Source organism: Heterocephalus glaber, unplaced genomic scaffold (assembly GCF_053883595.1).
Source record: "Heterocephalus glaber isolate CG9 unplaced genomic scaffold, H.glaber_assembly_v1.0 deba00001606, whole genome shotgun sequence".
NCBI lineage: Eukaryota > Metazoa > Chordata > Mammalia > Rodentia > Bathyergidae > Heterocephalus > Heterocephalus glaber.
Genome location: NW_028258377.1, coordinates 18597831 through 18619845, shown reverse-complemented (window position 1 = coordinate 18619845; position 22015 = coordinate 18597831). Strand labels below are relative to the sequence as shown.

Here is a 22015-nt window from a genome sequence, read left to right as displayed (position 1 = left end):
GAATTAACTTGAGGGCACAATGACTGTAAGTACTTGTAAGTGTTTAATTAAAAGAAATTTCTATTATGTGCCCATACACACAACACTTAAGTCTAGTTTGTATTGCTCATTTCTAGCATCCCATTCTTATTTTTCATCTTAAGTATTTTTCAAGTCCCTTGTTGACTTCTGTTTAAAGCACGATTCATTCTTTCATATTCTTTCCTTTTCGCTCTCCCTCTCCCAGTCTCCTTCTCTAAAAGGTTTCCAAAACATTATATTTTAGTCATTGTGGTCCAAAGCTTCTTTAAAACTGTAGTCTGAGTTCCTTATTTTTAATAATTGATGACAACATTTAATTTAGCAGGAATCACTTGTTTGCTTATATTGTTGTTTACCCAGTTGATCCAAAGTGTTTTAAATACCCATTGCAAACTAGGCAACATAATGAAATACTTTGGAATTTTGTTGGTTTTTATTATCAATAGGTTGGTTTGTATTATCAATAGGTTGGTTTGTATAAAATGCTTTTCTTTTTGTCTCATAATTTAGGGTTTGTCTGATCCAGGTAATTACCATGAATTTTGTCGATTTTTAGCTCGTTTAAAGTCAAATTATCAGCTGGGAGAATTAGTCATGGTGAAGGAATATCCTGAAGTTATCAGACTGATTGCTAATTTTACTATCACTAGCTTACAGGTAAGTAAAAATATAATTAATGTTAAACTGTAGTTTTAAAACAATTTTTGGCAAAGGATAGTACCACTGTTCTTGTTTTGATATCTATTAATTTGACTACTTTGTTGAATTGTGCTTTGTAGAGATTTAGGTAAAAACTTCACTGCAGCATTTATAAAAATAATTATCGAGCTACCTAAATGTCTAATAACTGAAGAATGACTTGAGAAGCAATAGTGAAATCTATATGAAGAAGAGAAGTGATAGTTTTATAGATTGTTTTATGGGAAAATTCTTTTTATAAGTTTGGGGGAGAAGTTAATCCTGTTTTCCATATGATGTCAACTCTATGAAAAATATACTCATGGAATGATTAAACGGAAATACAGTATTTTAAAAAGGTCATATCTGTGTGGTATAATGGTGGAAGATGTTGGTTTCATTTTTTGCATCTATAAAATTTGCTATATGAAGTGTTAATTACCTATATAATCAGACTAAAATTTTATTTATGTAATCAGAATTTAAATTTAAAATGTACAGTTAGTAATTTTGCTCTGTATTTCTTATTCTATAAAGGTATGATGTCATTTTGAATAACTTTTTATTTCCTTGTAGCATTGGGAGTTTGCTCCCAACAGTATTCATTATTTATTAACTCTGTGGCAAAGGATGGTAGCATCAGTTCCTTTTGTGAAGTCAACTGAACCCCACTTATTAGACACTTACGCACCTGAAATCACCAAGGCCTTTATCACTTCTCGGTTGGAATCTGTGGCTGTAGTTGTGAGGTATTAAAAAAACTAAGTGTTTCTGTTATGTTTTCATCTTTTGCATCTTGGAATTTTTTTCAGATTTGAGTTAAAATTTTAAAATTTACCCTCTTTAAAGTACAGCTCTATGACAGTATACACATCTGTATATGCTAACTACCATCACGATAGAATACTGAATGGTTCTGTCACCCCAAAAGAGTTTTTGGATCCCTTTGTAGTCAGCCCTCAGTTCTGATGATGACTGAGCTGTTCTGTTTTTCTGTAATTTTTGCCTTTTCTGGAATGTTGTAAAAATGAAATCATATAGTATGCATAGTTTTTTTTTTTTTTTTGGTACCGGGGATCGAACTTGGATCCTTGTGCTTGCGAGGCAGGCGGCAGAACCACTGAGCTAAATCCCCGGCCGTAATATGCATAGTTCTTGAAGTCTGGCTTCTTTCACTTAGCATGATTGCATTTGAGATTCCTCCATGTTGTATCAGTAGTTATTTCCATTTCATTGCTCAGTAATACTCCATTTTGTGGATATATTAGTTTGTTTATCCATTTACTTATTGATGGACATTTGGGTTGTTTCCACTTTTGGCCATTTGAATAAAACTGCTGAAAACATTGCTGTACAGATCTAAGTTTTCATTTCTCTTTAGTAAATACCTAACTATAGGATTCTTGGCATGATAAATGTGTATTTTCTAAAAAGCTGCCACCTGTTTTCCAAAATTGCTAGAGCATTTTTTTATTCTAAGATCAAATTTTTTTTTTTTTGGTACTGGGGATTGAACTCTGGACCTTGTGCTTGCGAGGCAGGCGTTGGAACCACTAAGCTAAATCCCTGGCCCTAAGATCAGATTTTACTCTGACATTTCTGAAGTGTATAAGTAGAACCAGAGTTGCCAGTATTAGCTATAAAGAGTTGAAGTGGAAATATTTAGGAAAATGTGAATCATACAAAGTGGCTATAAAATTTTGCCGACTTGCTTGACATGTAGGAAAGATCTAGTTGTTCTGCATTCTCACTAGCAGTTGATGATGATATTGTCACTTCTCAAAAATTTTAGCCATTCTAGGATATTATGATGCTTTATTGTTAATTTAATTTGCATTCCCTTAATGAGAATAATGTGGAGCATCTTTCATGTGCTTATTTACCATCTTTATATATTCTTTGGCAAAGTGCCTATTGCCTTTTTTTTAAAAGCAGGTTATTTTCTTATTGAGATTTGAGTGATCTGTATATTCTGTTCACAAGTCTTTTGATCATATATAATTTTGTCTTTACAGTATATTTTCTCTGCGTGTATCATTTTTTTCTTAAGTCTTCAGAATAACAGAAGTTTTAAATTTTATTGAAGACCAAACTGTCTTTTTCTTCTGTGTATCATGTTTTATTGTCATATCTAAAGAACTTTTTACCTTATCCAGGGTCACAAAGATTTTTTTATTCTAGAAGTTTTATAGTTTTAAAATTTATATTTAAGTCTGTGATCAATTTCAAGTTAATTTTTGTATAATATATGATGTAAAATTCAAGTTCTTTTACTTTTATAAGAATGACCAGGTAGTTATCCAACACTATTTGTGAAAAAGACTTTTTCCCATTGAATTTTCTTTACTTAGTTATAAAAATTAATTGACTACATATATGTGGTTTTATTTTTAGATTATTCTGACTAATCCATGTGTCTTTTCTTCCACTAGTACCCTATCTTAATTACTATCACTTTACAATAAATTTTGAAACCAAAGAATGTGAATTATCTAACTTAATTTTCCCTTTCAAAATGGTTTTGTCTGTTCTACTTCCTTTGCTTTTCTATGTAACTTTTAGAATCATTTTGTCAATTTCTACAAAGAATTTTCACAGGGATTTTGACTGTAATTGCATTGAATCTGTAGTTTAATTTGGGTGAATAATTGAGATGGCATCAATATGTAGTATTTCAGTCAGTGAGCATGTCTGTCTTAGCTCTTTTCTGATTTCTTTCATCAGTGTTTTATAATTTCAACCTTCAGATATTGTATAATTGAGTTAGATTAATATTTTGTATTCCCCAGAGCCTTTGTATGATACTTTTTTAAAATTTAAATTTCCAAAGTTTATTTCCAGAGTTGATTTTGTATATTGACATTGTATGCTGTGGCCTTAGCAGATTCACCTGTGAGTTCCCATAGCTTTTTTGAGAAATTTTCTATATACGTAATCATGTCATCTTCACAGAGAATTTCTTACCTTCTAATCTTTTATTTCTTTATCCATCACAGAATTATTTAACATAAAGTTTATTTGTGTGAATAAAAGTATATCATATTCTAATGTTAACTGAAAACTTTTTTGTGTGTTTGCAGAGATCATTTAGATGATCCGCTAGATGATACTGCTACTGTATTTCAGCAGCTGGAGCAGTTGTGCACCGTCAGTAGATGTGAATATGAAAAGACATGTACTCTTCTTGTACAGTTGTTCGACCGAAATGCACAGAATTACCAAAAACTTCTGCATTCGTCTTCTCGGATAACTGTGGACATGGCAATTCAAGAAGGTTAGTAAATTTTATGTGACTATTATGTGAGTAGTATAATGAATATTAAGTAGTATCATGACTCACTTTAATAATCTTACTGAAAATTGTTTATATGTATTTTCCCCAATTTCTGGTTCCCTAGTAAGCTATTAATTTTATTAACCTGGTGGGTATTTTGGTAGCTTCATAGTTGATTTTTAATTCTCCTTGATAATTTTAGGAAATACTTCTCTGTGGCATTCATATCAAGAAAAGCTGATAATGATCCTTGAGCAGATAGTATAGCATAACTGTCTTTTTGAATAATCATATTTCTTTCATTTCTATAGTTGCCTGATTGAAACCAATGCCTCACATATGCCACACAAACACTGTACCACTGAGTTACATCCTCAGCCCTTGTTATTTTTATTTTAAGACAGTCTGAGGTGCCCAGGCTAGCATTAAATTTGTGATTATCTTCCTTTCAGGTAACTAGAATTACAGGTGTGCAGTACTGTGCCTGTCCATTTTTCAACTTTTAAATAGGTATTTTATTATAAGAATGAAATTTTATTTATCCAACAGTTTAATATAGTTCCAGAATTTTTTTTCATGTTTGTTTCTTTTATTTTATGCTGGAAAGTGAGCTTGGTAAGGGATAGAATTCACATTTGTTTTCAATGACGTCCCATTCTCACATGTTGAAAATTATTAAATATTAAATATGTAGATGTTATATATATTGAGACATACAGAATAGTAGTAAAAAGAGAATCATCTATCTTAAAGAGTAAGTCACTGCCAGTATCTTTGCAGCATCCTTCGTTCGTCTTTCTCAATCTATTCTCCTTCCTGCCATCAGAATACTTAACAATCATTTCATGTTTATGAGTAGATACCTTTTCTTCAGTTTTACCGTACATCTGTTCTGAAAATAATATATGGATTTGCATATTTTTGATCTTTAAACAAATGTAATCATACTGGATCCTTATTCTTCTATGACTTGCTCTATTAGTATTTCTTAGTAACACATATGCGAGAGCTTATATTGATGCATATTCCATAATTTTTACTGCCTTGCACTTTTAGGTTGCTTAAATATGAACAGTTCATTTATGAATCCCTTTTCAATGGGTATTTGCTATTTGTTATATTTTTTGCTGATACTGTATAGTTATAGTCGCTGTAAAGATTGTTGTGCCTAACATAATAAGCTTTAGTAGATAATTTCAAACTATTTTTAAAGTAATTTTCTCTACATCTACCAATAGTGTTCGCACATTTCCATTGGTATCTATCAGGAATTGGCAACCTTGTTCTTGAAGTGTTTTAGAAGTTTTAGAAGAAGCTCTGTAAATGTTTTAGAACTCTGTTGCAACTCTTCAACTCTACTTTTATAGCTGGGATGGAGCCACATATGTATGGCTGTGTTCTGGTAAAATTCTACTCATAAAAATAAGAGACTGTGCCAGAGACTAGGTTGCTGCATTAACCTAGATTCTCACCAACTATCTCAGATTATTAGACTCAAATTTTTGACAGTATAGTTGAGATAGTATTTTAACTCCCCTGATTAAGTCAGCATTATTTCATACTTACTGTTCATGTGTCATTCTCAGTGGTATATGTGGATCTCTTGTTCGTTTCCCCTTTACTATTGGATTGTATGACTTTCTCTTACTGATTTTCAGGAGTGATATATGTAAGAGAAAGACAAACATGTTTGGGTTTGTTTCTGTTTTTGTTTTGTTTTTGTTTGGTAATGTTGGGATCAAACCCAGGGCCTCATGCATGCTGCACAAGAACTCTACCACTGAGCTATACCCTCATAACCTTTATATAGTTTTAAAACAAATCCCTTTTTTTAAAAATTGTAAATAATGTCTCCGGGTTTGTGACCTTTTTTTTTAACATATCTGCTATCTTAACAAATCACATATCAAACTTGATTTGAATTAATTCATCTAAGTTTTAGAAAAGATAATATATTTGTATTGTAAAAAAATTGTGTTCTGTTCTAGTGCTCTATTTTTTATCATCATCTTAGCAAGTAGCCATCTGTACTAGTTTTGATTTCCAAACTATACACGTATAAAGACTTATGAATGTATAAATTCTTATCTCTTCATTATTAACACAGACTTTGGCATACCACATTTACTGTTGTACTCTTTGCTTTTTTTCATTTAACAATGTGTTTTAGAACTATTTTCAAATTTGTATATAGAAAACATATTTTTTGTAGATACAGAATATTTTTAATGTATCATAATTTACTTAGTTATTCCCTCCACTGTGATAGTCATGAGTTTTTTATCGTCTTCTTAAATATATTACTGTACAGATTAACCCTGTATATATGTGTGTAGGGTTTTTGTTTTTTGGGGGCTTTTTGGGACCAGGGGTCGAACTCGGGACCTTGTGCTTGCGAGGCAGGTGCCAGAACCACTGAGCTAAATCCCCAGCCCTGTGTGTAGGTTTTTAACATAAGTTTCCAGAAGTGGAATTGCTGTTGGATAGAGGGTCAGTATATTTGTAATTTTAGAGATATTGCCAAATTGTGTTCTATGAGGGCTACTTTACTGGTTCACCAGTAATCTGTATCTGTTAGATTATTTCCATATAGCTTTCATAGGGCAACATTACCAAGCTTTTGAATTCTTGGGAATCTTTTGTGTGAAGATGATTTCTCAGTATAATTGAAGTTTAAACTGTAAGAACCAGTTGGTTTTCCCTTTTTTAAATGAACTTCCTTTGTTCATATTTCTCTTGAGTTGTTGACTTTTTTCCTTATTGGTTTCTAAGAGCTTTTGTTTGTGATCAAAGTTGCAAATATATTTTTTTCTTATATTTTGGAGTATACAATTTGATGAATTTAGCAAGTTATGCATAGCTGTGAAATTACACTACATTCAAGACAGAAAATAGTTCCTTTGTTCTAAATAATTTTTTCATCCTTTTGATTCCCCTCTTCCAACTTCTGCCCTAGATAATTACTGGTCTGATTTCCGTCACTATAGTTTTATCCTTTTACATATTGATATAATGGAAACATAGGTAGTCTTTTGTGTTTGACCTTGCTTAACATAATATTTTTGAGACTCAAATATGTTGTGTGTATTAATATTTTGTTCCTTTTTATTGCTGCATAGTTCATAATATGGCTTTACTACAGTTTGTTCATCATATTGTGAACCCTTGAATTACAATTCCAATTTTTAAGCTATTATGATGTTGCACACTTATGTGGACAAGTCTTTGTATCTAAACTTTCATTTCTCTTGGGTAGATAGCCAAGATGGATGCTCAGTCATATAACAAACATATATTTAGTGTTACATAATATTGCTATACTGTTTTATAGAATATCTGTATAAATTTGCATTTCCATTAACTGTAAGAGTTTCAGTTGCTCCACATGCTCAGTGTTATTTGATATTGTTTGCTTAAGTAGCCATTCTACTAGGTATCTAGTGGTATCTCCCTGTGACTAATTTGCATTTCCCTAATGATTAATGATGTTGGACATCTTTCATGTGTTTTTGTGGCTGTTTGTGTGTTTCTTTGTTATTTTCTCATCACTGAGACATAATACCTGACACCCACAACTCTAAGGAGGAAACGTTTATTTTAGTTCACAGTTTGTAGAGGTTTCAGTCCTTAGTTGGCTGGCTCCAGGGCAGGGTGGCATAGCACAGGGTCATGGCAGAGGAGAAAGAGCTCATGGCATGGTGGTGGGAAATAGAGATCAAGGAAGGAAGGAGGAAGCTATATCCTTCTAGGCCACATCCCCAGTGACCCACCTCTTTTGACCAGGCTTTACTTCCCAGCATCACGTTTAGCTATAAACATTTCAGTGGACTAATACACCGATTGAGTGTCAGAACCCCATGATCCGATCACCTCTTAGAAGCTCTACCTATCATCACGTGAGGCTTTGGGGGAGACATCTCGATATATACCACAGCAGTGTGCTTTTATCAGAGGGGTGGTGTGTGTGTGTGTAGTTTGTTTAGGTCTTTTGCTCATTTTTAGATTGGGTAATTGGCCTTTTTGTGTTCTTATTATGGAGTCTTAAGATTGTCTTAGAGACAATCCCCCTTTTTTATATGTTTTGCAAATATTTTCTGTCAGTCTCTGGTTTTCCTTCTTAATTGTCTTTTAAATGCCAAATGTTTTTAGTTTTAATGTTCTGTTTTGCTATTATGTTTAGGTCTGTGATCCATTTCAGGTTAATTTTTTTTGTTTTTGGTACCGGGGATCGAACTCGGGACCTTGTGCTTGCAAGGCAGGTGCCGGAACCACTGAGCTAAATCCCTGGGCCATTGCAGGTTAATTTTTATGAATGTTGTAAGTTAAGGGTCAAGATTTTTTCCCCATGAATTTAATTCAGTTGTTGTAGTACCAGCTGCTGAAAAAGACTTATCTTTTCCCCATTGAATTATCGTAACACCTTTGCTGAAAACTAATTACCCATAAAAGGCAAAGGTCTGTTACTGGAGTCTGTTCTGTACTACTGCTTTATATGTCTGTTCTTATGATCGTACTACGTTGTCTTGGTTATTTTGGTTTTATAATAAATCTTGAAATCAGGTAATAAAATTCCTCTAATCTTGTCTCTTTTCAAAACAGTTTTAGCACTTCTACATCCTTTGTCTTTCTGTATTAATTTTAGCATTAGCTTGCCATTTCTTAAAAAAAAAACTCACTGGAACTTTAATTGAGATTGCCTGATGTATGCCTTTTTGTGACATAACTTTGCTAAATTTATTAATTCTAATAGATTTTTAGAGATTCTTTAGGATTATGTATATTATCACATCATCTGCCAGTAAAGACTGTTTCATGTCTTTTACAGTCTACATACCTTTTATTTTCTTGCCTTATTTTGAGTAAAAGTGGTGAAAGTAGATATTCTCACCTTGTTCTCTGAACATACAAAAAGCAACATTTATTGAGTATGTTGTTATCTGTAGGTCTTTTGAAGATGTTAATGATAAGTTTGAGGAAGTTTTCTTCAGATTCCTCAGGGTATTTATAATGAATAGCGTATTTTTTGGTTTTGGGTTTTTAATTTTTTTTTGCACTTATTGAAGTGACCTTTTTCCCCCTTTTATAATAAAGTAAATTATATTCATTGATTTTTCACTGTTAAAGCCAGCTGTGCCTTCCAAGTGTAAGTCCTACTTGGTCATAATTTAGTGTTCCATTGTATATCATTAATTTTTAAAATTGTATTTTTCATCAGTGTTTCTGATAGATAATTGGTCTATAATTTTCTTTTCCTGTGATGATTTTGCCTGGTTTGGGTAACAGGTAATGCTGGCCTTATAAAATTAGTCAGAGTGTTCCTTCCTCCTCCTGTATCTTCTGAGTTTATGTAATACTGCTGTTCTTCCTTAAGAGTTTGAAATAATTTATCAATGGAGCCAGTGGGCCCAGAGGGTTTATAATTACAAATTTGGTTTCTTTAATTGATACGACTATCTAAACTTTCTGTTTCCCATTGGGTCAAATAAAATCATTTATGTCTTTCAAGAAATTTGTCCTATATTTAAATTTATTGGAAGAAAGTTATTCCTAATATTCCATTATTGGTCTTTTATTATCTATAGGATTTGAAGTGATTTTCTTTCATTCTTGATATTGGTGATTTTTTTTCCTCTTTTTTCTTTTCCTCTGGTTGACCAAAGTAGGTATTTATCAGTTTTGCTGTATCTTTTTATAAGATTGTAGTTTCATTGATTTTCTTTATTGTTCTTGTTCTTTTTCTGTTTCATTGAAGTTTATTCTGGATTTTCTTTCTCACTTTGGATGTTATTTAATACTCCTTTTAATTTTGGGTGGAAACTATTTTTGATTCCTGTTTTTTTCTAGTACTTAAAAACTAGAAGTTTTCCATTATGCAGTGCTTTTGTCATACAGATTTTAATGTTTTATTTTCATTACTATTTAGTTAAAATATATTCTAATTTATATTGTTACTTCTTTGTTAATTCATAGATAATTTAAAATTGTTTTTTATTTACAGATACTGAGGTTTTCCTAGTTATTGCCACTCACTTCTAATTTAATTCTACCTTGCTGAAATGTCATTTTGTTTTTCAGCTTTTCTAAATTCATTGAGTCTTGTTTTATGGATTAGCATGCGGTCTATCCTGGTAAACATACCATTTACACATGAAAAAAAATTATAGTTTACTATTGTTGACTATAGTATTTTATAAATACAGATAGAATTAAGATTTTAATAGTTATTCAATATTATGTATCTGTCTTTGCTGATTTTTTATGTCTATTATTTGCAGATTGAGGTATTAAAATCTTCAAGTGAGATGGAATTATCTGTATTACTATAATTGTTTAAATTTTTGCTTCATGTAGATATTTGTAATTGTATGTCTTTCTTATTAACTGACTTTTTTCTTTTGAAATCTCTTATATCACTGTAGCCACTCCCTTATATTTACTGCTTAAGTATATCATGCTCTATCAATTTGTTTTCCGTTTTGTGTATATACCATAGTGTCTCTTGTAGTCAGTATACAGTTCCAAAAAAATCTGTTTTGACCATGCCTGTATTTTTTTTTTTTTTTGGTACTGGCAATGGAACTTGGGACCTTGCCCTTGCTAGGCAGGCGCCAGAACCACTCAGCTAAATCCCCAGCCCTGTGCCTCTATTTTTAATGGGAGTGTTTAGTCCATTAACTATACTGGGGGAAAAGGAGCTAGTAACTTAATACCATTTAAATTATTTCCTTAGAATGAGGTTTTTCATATCACTGGTAGTCTATTTAGGCCACAAATCATATTAAGTCTACTTAGGAATTTCTTTCCTCCTCTCCACCCAGCAGTGAAGTCTAGTCAGGCATTTCTGCATTGCTTTCTCTGTCTAAGGCAGATCCTCCCTCATCCTCAAGTTTACATTTTTCACTAAGGATATAATTCCTTGCATCAGTTTTATGAATGAGCTTCTTCTTGGCCGTCTTACTTTGAGTGTATCCTGGGCTTTCTCCTTTGATCATCAGAGAAGGTCAAGCTTTGTAGTTTCTATGCCTGTTTCTGAAATTTAGCCCTTAAATAATTTTTGGCCATTGAGGATGTATTTTACCTTTTTGCCATTTTAGTGTAGTATATTTGATTCTTTTGTTGAAATTTAAAAAAAAAAGTCCCTGGGCAAGTTTAGTAGCACACTAGGTTGAACAGATTGGTAAGTAGAGGATAGGCTAGTTTTCAGTCTCTTCATTGAGTACCTTTTTGTAGATATGTGGTGGCCCTTGAGGCTTGTGTTTCATACTGTTGTTTTTGTTTTGCATGATGATACAGTCACAGCACTGTATAGTATCTATTCATATTTAAATGCTGTGTGTAAACTTCAATTATATGTTATATATACAGTAATATTGCAATTTGGATCATGTTTAGTCAGCTACATGTAAAATCATGTTTTGTTTTGTTTTTTAGTTGATCTCACGGACAAAGTAGTATTTGTTTCCTTAAAAGTAAAGAATAGCTGGGGGTAATGAGTGCACATGGCTGTAGTTCCAGCATTCTGGGAGGCTGAGGCAGGAGCATGGCAAGTTTGAAGCCAGCCTGGTCAGTGTAGCAACTGAGACCTTTTCTCAAAATACTGAATACAAAAGGGCTAAGGATTCAGCTCAGTGCGGAGGGCCTGAGTTCAATCTCCAGCATGGGCAGGGTGGTGGGAGGAGTAAGAAGTAACTTTCACTTTTGTATAGTCAACTAGGTGCTCTTAAAGGCCTTTCGGCTGTAAAGCAGTCAGATCCTGAATACATTTTAATGCATTGTTGAGCTTACAGTAAGTACATGACATTTCTTAGTTTTTTTTTTCTCTTCTATTCATCTGCTTTATACTTCTTTTCTTTGCCTCCTCTTCTCTGTCTCTGCTGACCATCTCACCTTCTCTCTTGGTCAAAAATAGAACTTCAATCAGAGTAGGGCTAGTCAGCAGGAAACGGAAGCAAAAAGCAAGGTTACTGTCAAAGGTAAATCATCAATTTCAGTAATATACTTGATGATAGATCTTTAGGCTAGTAGCAAGATAGATGTATTAAACCTAAGATTCTTTTTCAGTTGAACACTTGAAAAGAGGATAAAGCAATCACAAATTGATAGATCCCTAGCTTAGAGCAGAAGCAAATTAAAATCTCCTAAGAGTGGCAGCTATAATTTAGGGCCTTGGGAATCCTGTAGATTAAGGTCAACCAAATAAGTGCTCGTGATAAAAACAAAACAGAACAAAATAAACAACAAAAAAAAGACTCCCTCACCTTGTGCCCAAGAACCTTAAGCTGTTGAAATTGGATGGGAATATAAGATAATTATGTATGAAATATTTTTTAAAAAATGGAATCATAAATGAGCAGAGAATGGGGATATGCAGATTGAAAATGACGCAGAACATTTGAAAAAGACTTAAATAAAACTTTCTTTATTGAAAACTTTGATCTAAAATGTAATGGATATATCAGACAGTAAATTAGGCCAACTGAGGAAGAAATTAATGAACTGACAATTATAAAAAAAATTTCAAGGATGCTAAGGAATAAGGAAAACAGAAATATTAAAGGAAAGATAAAGACTGGTATGAGAATATCTAATGTGTCAGATTGATCCCAGAAAGACAAAATAGAGAAAAAGTGATAGTTAAAGAAATTCCATTAGAGAATATTTTTGAATGAAGGACGTGAATCCATGAATACAATTAATACAACATATACCAGTCATAAACAAACCATTTGACCATTTTGATCAAACTGTGTAACCCCCAATCAGAAAATCTTATAAGAAGCTAGAGAGGAAAGATGACTTAAAAAGTACTGTAAAATATACTGACAACTCACTTCTGAACAGTAAATCTGGAAACCAGAAGATTGTGGAATACCATTCTTAAAGAGTGAGACAAAAATAACTTGTATCCCATTATTGTGTATCACCAAATGGATCTTTAAAAAAAACAAAGATGGACAAAAGAGAAATGGAAGCAGAATATTTACTCCTATTTAAAAACATACCTTCAAGTAGTTTATAGATAAGTTAAGTCATTGTTAGGGAAATCTGAAAATAGGAGACAGAATTAGCAAGTAGAGTGAGCAAGCCAGGAGGTTGTGTGGCCACATCTAAGTCTGTAATACTTGCAGTGTGGCTGACCAACTGATTGAAAAGTTGATTGCAGAGTTCAAAGAGGCTTTTACTCTTTGGCAAGGGTGGTCAAAGAGCTGTACCAACGAAGGAATTGGGAAATGTAATGAGGTATCTTGGGCAGAATCCCACAGCAGCATGTATGATTAATGAACTAGATGTTGATGGTTTATGATAATGACACAATTGACATTCCTGAATTTCTGACAGTGATGGCCAAGAAATGAAAGACTCAGTGAATAAAATATTAGAGAACCATTTCATGTCTTTGATTTTCCTCCTTTATCTTATTACTGTCCTTAAACCTTATTTTAGAATATTGATTAAATAACATGTTATGTGTAATTTTCTGCACAGCTAAACTTAGATGGATGGACTATGTCAAATGAAGGAACATCCAGGTTATCCCTTTTTAACATATTTCTTTGGGAACTATCAGTACATTGTTACTGAAGTATGGAATTGTAACTCTGGACTGTGCACAGTTGACAGTATGTATTTAAAAGTACCATTAATATCCCTGGTACCAAAAAAATAAAAAAAATAAAATAAAAGTACCACTATTACTATTATTAAAATGAGTATATGATCCAAGTACTTGTACATTACTTTTTTCCTTGCTGGTCTTGTAGCAGAAACATTTTCTGTCAATACTTGCTTTTTAAACTTTGTTTAGTTTCTGTCAGAAAATCTGCTTATGATACAGTTTGCCTCAGCTGTATTCCAAGTTTTATATTGATTTTTCCAATTTAAAAATTATAGTTTAAAAAATAAATTTAAATAGAGCTATGCAGTAAGAAAAGTACAACATTTTTGGAATGCAGCAAGAGAGGTTTTTTTTTTTTTTTTTTTTTGGTACTGGGTATCGAACTCGGGTCCTTGCACTTGCGCAGCAGGCGGCGAAACCACTGAGCTAAATCGCTGGCCCAGCAACAGAGTTTTTAAAAAGAAATTTGTTGAAAACCAAGCTTGTTTAGAAAAGAAGGATGGCGATATAGCTCAGTGGTAGAGCACTTGCCCATGTGTGCAGTCCTCAGTTTGATCCCTAGCTCCATAAGAAAAAAAGAGAAGAATAGAAAAGAATAAAAGATTGTTGACCCAAGCATCTAATTTGAGAAGTTGGAATGAGAGGAGCAGATTTAACCATGTAAACGGAGAAACAAGAGCAAAAATTAAAGAAGTAAGAAACAAAGAAATCAGTCTTCAAAAAGACTGGTGAATTGTCTAATCTCTCATGAGATGAAGAAGAAAAGAGAATTTGCAAATAATATTAGAAACAAAAGGTGATTTTGGATGCAGTAAAGATAAAGATAGTTAATCATAGTATTTTCTGAGCTCAGTAAATTAGGAAACTTATAGGGGCCTGGGATATAGTTCAGTGGCACCGCATCTATCTGGCAAATGCTAGGTCCTAGGTTTGATCCCTGGTACTAAAGAAAAAAATTGAATAAATTAATAGGTATAACCTACTAAAATTGACTCGAGTAAAAATTTTATAAGGCTAGAACTGGAACAAGATATTTGCAACACACACACACACACACACACAAATCAAGAAGGATCACCATCAAGAAAAATATGGAAAGAATTCATGCAAATCAATAATATAAAAAATTCCTTAGGAAATTTTTCAATAAATCAAGCATCTGGCAGAAAAACAAACAAAAATAGTACATGTGTTTGAAAGAATGCTCACCTTCATTTGTAATACAAGAAGTGTATTTTAAAGCTACATGAAATGAGATTTTAATCCTGCTAGACTGATAAAATAAATCTTAACAGGTGAATATGCACCAAAGAGAATTCTTATACATTTCTGGTAGGAGTATAAAAGTAATCCATTGGAAATGGAATATAATTGAATTTGGCATTTCTTATAAAGTGAAATATGTAAATACTCCATGATCTGGCACTTCTATACTTGCATGTGTAAATATTTAGCATTGACAAATGATGTTACCATATTTGCAATAAATTTATATCATTGTTGTTCATAATGACAAAAAATAGAAGTAATTTTAACTCCCATCAATCTGAAGATAGATAAACAGATCATAATATAGTTATGCAGTGGAGTACTATACAGCAGTAAAAATAGACAAGGGTGAATGCCAGACATAAGATGTTTAATGAGGAAAATAAACTTTCAGGAAGCTATATACAGTAAGCAACTTTCAATAAAGATTCCAAACAAGACTAGAAACATGTTAACTAGGAATACATGTATAAGTGATAAAATGTTAAAGGAATAGTAAGCACAAGACATATAACCATGGTTATATCTAAGGTAGGAGTAGGGAGACAACCTGAAGGAAGAGTTCAGAGGTAGATACGACAGTAATACAGTGGTTCTTAAATTGGATAGATGTTGATTACACTTCATATACATTACATATATACTTTCCTATCAAATATTACGTTAAATGTAAAAAGATTCAGTTGTAAAAGATGTTTTTCTTCAGAAGGACATCGAGAATATAATGTTCAAAATTATGCTTGAGTTTAACTGAAATGATATAATTTAATAGTATTAAATAGGTCTGCATTGAGTGAATTAAATCAAACCTGATTCTTGATTAATATAAACTGAAATTTTCATACATGCACACTCTTAATTTTTTTATAGAATAATATTTCAAGATATCTAATATAATGCCTGGTACATAAAAAGTATTGGTAAATATTTGTTTTCTTTTAGTCAAAAGGTCAGTGAGAAGAAAGCTGACTGTCTTTTAAAGGTAGTGTGCTGAAAAGTAATTGTTTTAGATTACAAAAAAATGCCTGATATGGCTCTAGTTTGTATATTGTGTGTGGCAGTATTCAATTTCTTTGTGCAGAACTAAACACTTCACTGTTGAACAAAGAAAATTATATGCTCTTGTTATGTGTGCTTTAATTTAGATGCTTAATGGCTTTTAATGTTACAAAATAAGTTTATTATTATGATCTCATTTGTGTTATATTGTCTTGCTCTTTCATATTTGTGGTGAAATGGTCATGGTTTACAAAAACAATATTCCCTAAGAAATAGGTCATTAACAGTAGTTAACGATTACTTGTGATCTATGGTAATGACTGATTTCTTTGGGATTATTGCAGTTATAAACCATAATTACAGATTATTACAGCAATAATTATTTTGTTAAGGAAAAAATGTTCTCTGCTTGAACAGCTGCTAAAACAAGTGCCTTAGACATTTCAGAATAGAAAAAAAGGAAAATTATAATGAAAATTTAACCTTATTATAAGGAGATTTTAAAAATTACAGATATAAAACTCATGTGTCAGACATTTTTCATTTCTATTCCATTTCCAATGGATTATTTTTATATTCCTGCCAGAAGTTTATAAAACTTCTCTTTGACCCACATTCACCTGTAGGATTTATTTTTGCCAGCCTGCTGAGCTTAAAATCACATTTCATGTGGCTTTACAATTCATTTCTATTAGAAATGAAGTTCAGCATTCTTTCAAACACATGTACTATTTTTGTTTTTCTACTTGTTTCTTCTTTTTCTGCTTTGTGTTTGTCTTTCTGCTTGTTTGTATCTGTTGATAATTTTCCTAAAGAATTGTTTATTATTTGGAGGAATTCTTTACATATTCTTCTAGATCAGTGATAATGAACCTTTTAGAACTTCCCATGATAAACAGCCTGCTGCCACATGCCTGCCGCAAGTTCGCCACCACTGTTCTAGATGGTGATCCTTGAAATCTGTGACTTGAAAATTGTTGAGGTTTGAGGAATGATTTGCTATTCAGCAGAATAGCAAAATTATATTTGATAACTTAATGCTTTTATATTTCATTGCTCTTTCTTTTGGGTTTTGCTGTGTAGTCCAGGCTGGCCTTGAGCTCAACTGTGTAGCCCAGCCTGGACTTGATCTTGTGAAGATGCTCCTGTCTAAGCCTCCTGAGTGCTGGGATTACAGATGTGTGCCATCACACCCAGTTCTCATTATTTGTATTAAACACTAATTTTGATTCACTGAGCTTAACTTTCTAAGGGTTGGGAATACTGTGCCTGCATTCACTTGCTTTTTCAATAGAAATCATTACTTTCTAAAGCAAGGAAAGAGTAAAAGTATGTACTCTGTTTCTCAAACCAGTTTTAGAAAAATGCTTTCAGTTTATCGTGATACTTTTCAATGGCTTCTTTGATATTAAAAGTTTAATTGAAGGTTAAAATAAATGAAATTTTAAATTTTGAGAAATTCATGCTTTATGTATAATATTATGGTTTAGTATTAGACAGTAGTACTCATTACACAGCGTTCCAAACATTACTTTTTACTGCAGCTTATGTCTCTCTCACTAGGTTCAAGTCCTTGGACATGAAATCTCTCTGTCCTTTTGTCCCCGTCCCCATACATGTACATATTGAGTTATTTCTATCATGGAACATGATCCCAATTAGGTATTTAGCAGATGTTTTTCTGAGTATCTTTTACTTGGAAATTTTTTTTCCAATTTAAAGGTTTTGTTTATTTTCCCAGCAGCATTAAGAAAGTGTATGTGGCTGATTGTAACTAACTTTCATTTTAATAAGCCTCTTTGATGGAGAGGGAAAGAACATAAAAATTCTTAAACATTATATGGCTTCATTTTTTTTGAGCATCTTCTAAAGTGAAACACAAAATGAAGTCCTAAGTGCTGTATATGTTGGTATGTTTTTTGAGGTATGATACAAAACCACATGAGAAAGGGGATAGCTATTTAATAAATATATAATAGCCAACATTTACTGAGCATTTACATTATTATACATACTCATAGGCATTATTACGAATACATTACATACAAAATATTTTAGTGGTCCTCAGAACTGTATAAGCTGGATACTATTAGATACCTAGTGTAATAAATGTTTGGAGGCAAGATTTGAACCTAGGTTGTGTTCTAGGGAGGTAAATTGTACTGCTTCCAGCTCTTTGAATAAATGTCTTCCAAAAGAGAAATTAAAAATTACGTACATGATGAATCTTCATCTGTTTTCAGATAGTCTAGCTTTATTAGGAGCTAATTGGCAAACATTTTTGTTTACATTAATGAAAAGGCTCTAAAGTAAGTGTATTTTAAATTTAGCTACTTGATATCCATATGTTAGATATTCTTGATTTTGCATTAGGTGCTTTGTGAATCAAAAGAAATGTGAAATTTCTCTATAAAAATGGACTTAAAGGCTATTCCTTCTGTGCCCCAGTTTTGGGAGACAATTCTGGATTAGGGATCCAAATTCCAAATGTATTAAACACTTAAGAGATTATGGGATCAAACATACTGTGTCGAGGCCTGTCAGGCTAATTGACCACTGTGTTATTTGAGAATTTCCTCTTGCCAGGCTTGAGAGAAAGTTTAACAATAGTTTGAGAATGTACTCCTGGAAATTTTCTTTCTTTAGATTTGAATCATAGCTCTGTACTTTTTAATAGTGATTTGTGGAACAGTGCCTAGTGAATAGTTACCTTATAGGTATTTATGTTTATTTTTAGCAGTAATAAAGCTTGCTTTAAGAAAAATCTCAAAATCTGAATTGGTAAAACATAAGAGAGGAAAATATATATAAATAATATTTTCCCCTTAAACTATATACATAGTTTATTGTACGATTTTGGGGTAATTTGTTAGTATGTATTTGAAGTACAGATTTTAGTATATATTTTTTATTTCTTTTCTTTTTTGTACTGGGGACTGAACTTGGGTCCTTGCGCTTGCACAACAGGCAGCGAAACCAGTGAGCTAAATCCCCGGCCCTATTTTTTATTTCTTTTTTCTTTTTTTAGTGCTTATATTAAGAGTCTAGGCACTTTATAGAAGCTTTATTCTTTTTTTTTCTTTTTTTTAAAAAATTCTTTTATTGGTACATTTTAGGTACACAACATAATTACATTTCTCATTGGGAATTGTACCTTTACATAATGCATCTTGGTTCTTATTTTTTCCCCATTCCTAGCCCTCCCTTCACCCCCTCCACCCTTCCCTATTTACAAAGACTTTATCTCCATTTTTTCCATTTATCATCCTTTTTCCTTTCCCCTGCCCCTCCCACTATCCCTACCCCTTTGGACCTTTTCTTCCTATTTTACATTATCGATTATTCATTCTAATCATTGGTACATTTTAGGTATACAATATAATGACATTCATCATTGGAAATTTGCACCTTTACATAATCTCTCTTGGTTCTTATTTTTCACCATTGCCCAGCCCTCCCTTCAACCCCTCCATTCCTCCCTGTTTACAAAGATTTTGTTCCTAGTTTTCCATTTTCTCATATTAATCCCATTCTCTTCTATCCTTTCCCCTACCCCTCCCACTTCCTTCCTCTTTGCCCCTTTTCTTGCTATTTCACATTACCTATTATACATTGTAGTCCTTATTTACACTTTCAGTTTCTCACACCAGAGAAACTATTCAGTATTTATACATGTGTGTCCTATTTATTTCACTTAAGAGTATGGCCTCAATGTGCATCCACTTAGCTATAAATGTCTCTAATTTCTCATTTTTTATGGCTGAGTAGTACTCCATTTTATAAAAAAGCCACATTTTCTTTATCCAGTCTCCAGGTGATGGGCATTTGGGCTGTTTCCAAGTTTTAGCTATCACAAACTGTGCCCGTATGAACATGGGTGCACATATATCACTGTGGTATGATTCTTTTAATTCTTTGGGGAAGATCCCCAGCAGGGGAATAGCGGGGTCAAATGGGACTTCCAGTCCTAGTTCTTTGAGATATCTCCATACTTTGAGGACTTCCACAGTGGTTGCACCAGTCTACACTCCCACCAGCAGTGGAGCAGGGTTCCTCTTTCCCCACAGCCCCGCCAGCATTTGTTATTGGTTGATTTCATGATAGCAGCTATTCTTTCTGGAGTGAGGTGGAATCTCAGTGTTGTTTTCATTTGCATCTCTTGAATGACCAGTGATGTTGAACATTTTTTCAGGTATTTATTTACTACTTCTACTTCTTTGTCTGAGAAATGTCTGTTCATTTCAGATGCCCATTTTTGGATTGGGTCTTTAAATTTGGGAAGTCTGACCTTTTTAAGTTCTCTGTAGATTCAAGATAGTAGACCTTTGTCTGAGAAACAAACAGCAGGTGAAGATTTTTTCCCACATTGTGCGTTGTCTCTTCACACTGCTGGTGGTTTCTCTTGCTGTGCAGAAGCTTTTTAATAAGAAGAGATCCCACTTGTTGATTGTTTGTGCTAGTTCACGGGCAACTGAGGTTTTGTTCATAAAATCTTTTCCTACACCGATGTCTTCAAGGGTTCTACCTAACCTGTGTTCCAACTGGTTCAGAGTTTCTATTTTAATATTTAGATCTTTAATCCATTTTGATTTTAGTTTAGTGCATGGCGAGAGATATAGGTTTAGTTTTAATCTTTGGTAAGTTGAAGCCCAATTTTTCCAGCACCATTTGTTAAAGAGGCTGTCTTTCCTCCAGTGAGGGTGTTTGGCTCCTTTATCGAAGATGAGATGGCTGAGTGTGTCTGGCGTTGTTTCTGCATCTTCTAATCTGTTCCACTGGTCCTCAGGTCTGTTTCTTTGCCAGTAGCATGCTGTTTTTAATCACAGTAGCTTTGTAGTATAGTTTCAGGATGGGGATTGTGATACCCCCTGCCATGTCTCTGTTATCTAGAATTGCTTTTGCTATTCTGGGTCTCTTCTTGTTTCAAATGAATTTTTGGGTTGTTTTCTGAAGGTCCATGAAGTATGCTGCTGGGATCTCTCATTTGGAATTGTATTAAATCTATATAGCAGTTTTGGAAGTATGGCCATTTTCACTATATTAATCCTTCCTACCCAGGAGCAGGGGATGTCTGTCCATTTTCTGATATCATCTTCAATCTCTCTTTTCAGAGTGCCATAGTTTTCAGAGAAGAGGTCTTTGATTTCTTTCGTTAGGTTGATTCCCAGGTATTTCAGTTTTTTGGATGCTATTGTGAAAGGAAGTATTTGCCCTATTTCTCTCTCAGTGAGTCTGTCATTCATGTAGAGGAAAGCTCTTGATTTTTATGTGTTTGCCTTGTAACCAGCTACTTGACTGAATTTGGTTATTAAGTCTAGAAGACTTTTGGTGGAATTCTTGGGGTCTTCTATATAGAGTATCATGTCATCTGCAAATAATGACACTTTGACATCTTCATTTCCTATCTTTATTCCTTTTATTTCTTTCTCTTGTCTAATTGCCATGGCTAATGTTTCCAGAACAATATGGAACAAGAGTGGTGATAGTGGACATCCTTGTCTTGTTCCTGATTTTAGTGTGAAGGATTTCAGTTTTTGACCATTTAGTATGATGTTGGCTGTTGGTTTTTCCATAGATGGCTTCTATCAGTTTGAGGTAGAGACCATCTATTCCAATTTTTTGTAGGGTTTTTATCATGAATGCATGTTGGATTTTGTCAAATGCTTTTTCTGCATCTATGGAGATAATCATATGGTTTTTGTCCTTGGCTCTATTGATACAGTGTATTACATTGATTGATTTGCGTATGTTGAACCATCCTTGCATTCCTGGAATGAATCCCACTTGATCATGGTGTATGATCTTCTGGATGTTCTTCTGCATTCTATTTGCCAGTATCTTATTAAGGATTTTTGCATCTATGTTCCTTAGTGAGATTGGCCTATAGTTCTCCTTTTCGGTTGGGTCTTTCTCTGCTTTGGGGATCAAGGTGATGCTTGCTTCCAGGAATGAATTTGGGAGTATTGCTTCCCTTTCAATTTCATTGAAGAGTTTAAACAGTAGTGGCAGTTGTTCCTCTCTAAATGTCTTGTAGAATTCAGCAGTGAAGCCATCAGGGCCCAGGCTTTTCTTAGTTGATAAGTTTTTAATTACATTTTCAATTTCATTGGTTGATATTGGGTTGTTGAGAATTTTTAGGTCTTCTTCATTCAACTTTG

At 33.1% G+C, this 22015-nt stretch overlaps 1 protein-coding gene across 4 annotated transcripts in view; it reads left to right on the top strand.

Annotated features, from left to right (window-relative positions):
* Ranbp17 (RAN binding protein 17) overlaps window positions 1-22015 on the top strand; it is a 348452-nt gene that overhangs the window by 43451 nt on the left and 282986 nt on the right. For all 4 annotated transcript variants that reach the window (XM_004836388.4, XM_013078434.3, XM_021239677.2 and 1 more), the window contains 3 exons: window positions 532-678; window positions 1276-1448; window positions 3780-3973. In XM_004836388.4, the coding sequence (XP_004836445.2) occupies window positions 532-678; window positions 1276-1448; window positions 3780-3973 (514 nt within the window). The remainder of the gene's footprint in view (window positions 1-531; window positions 679-1275; window positions 1449-3779; window positions 3974-22015) is intronic.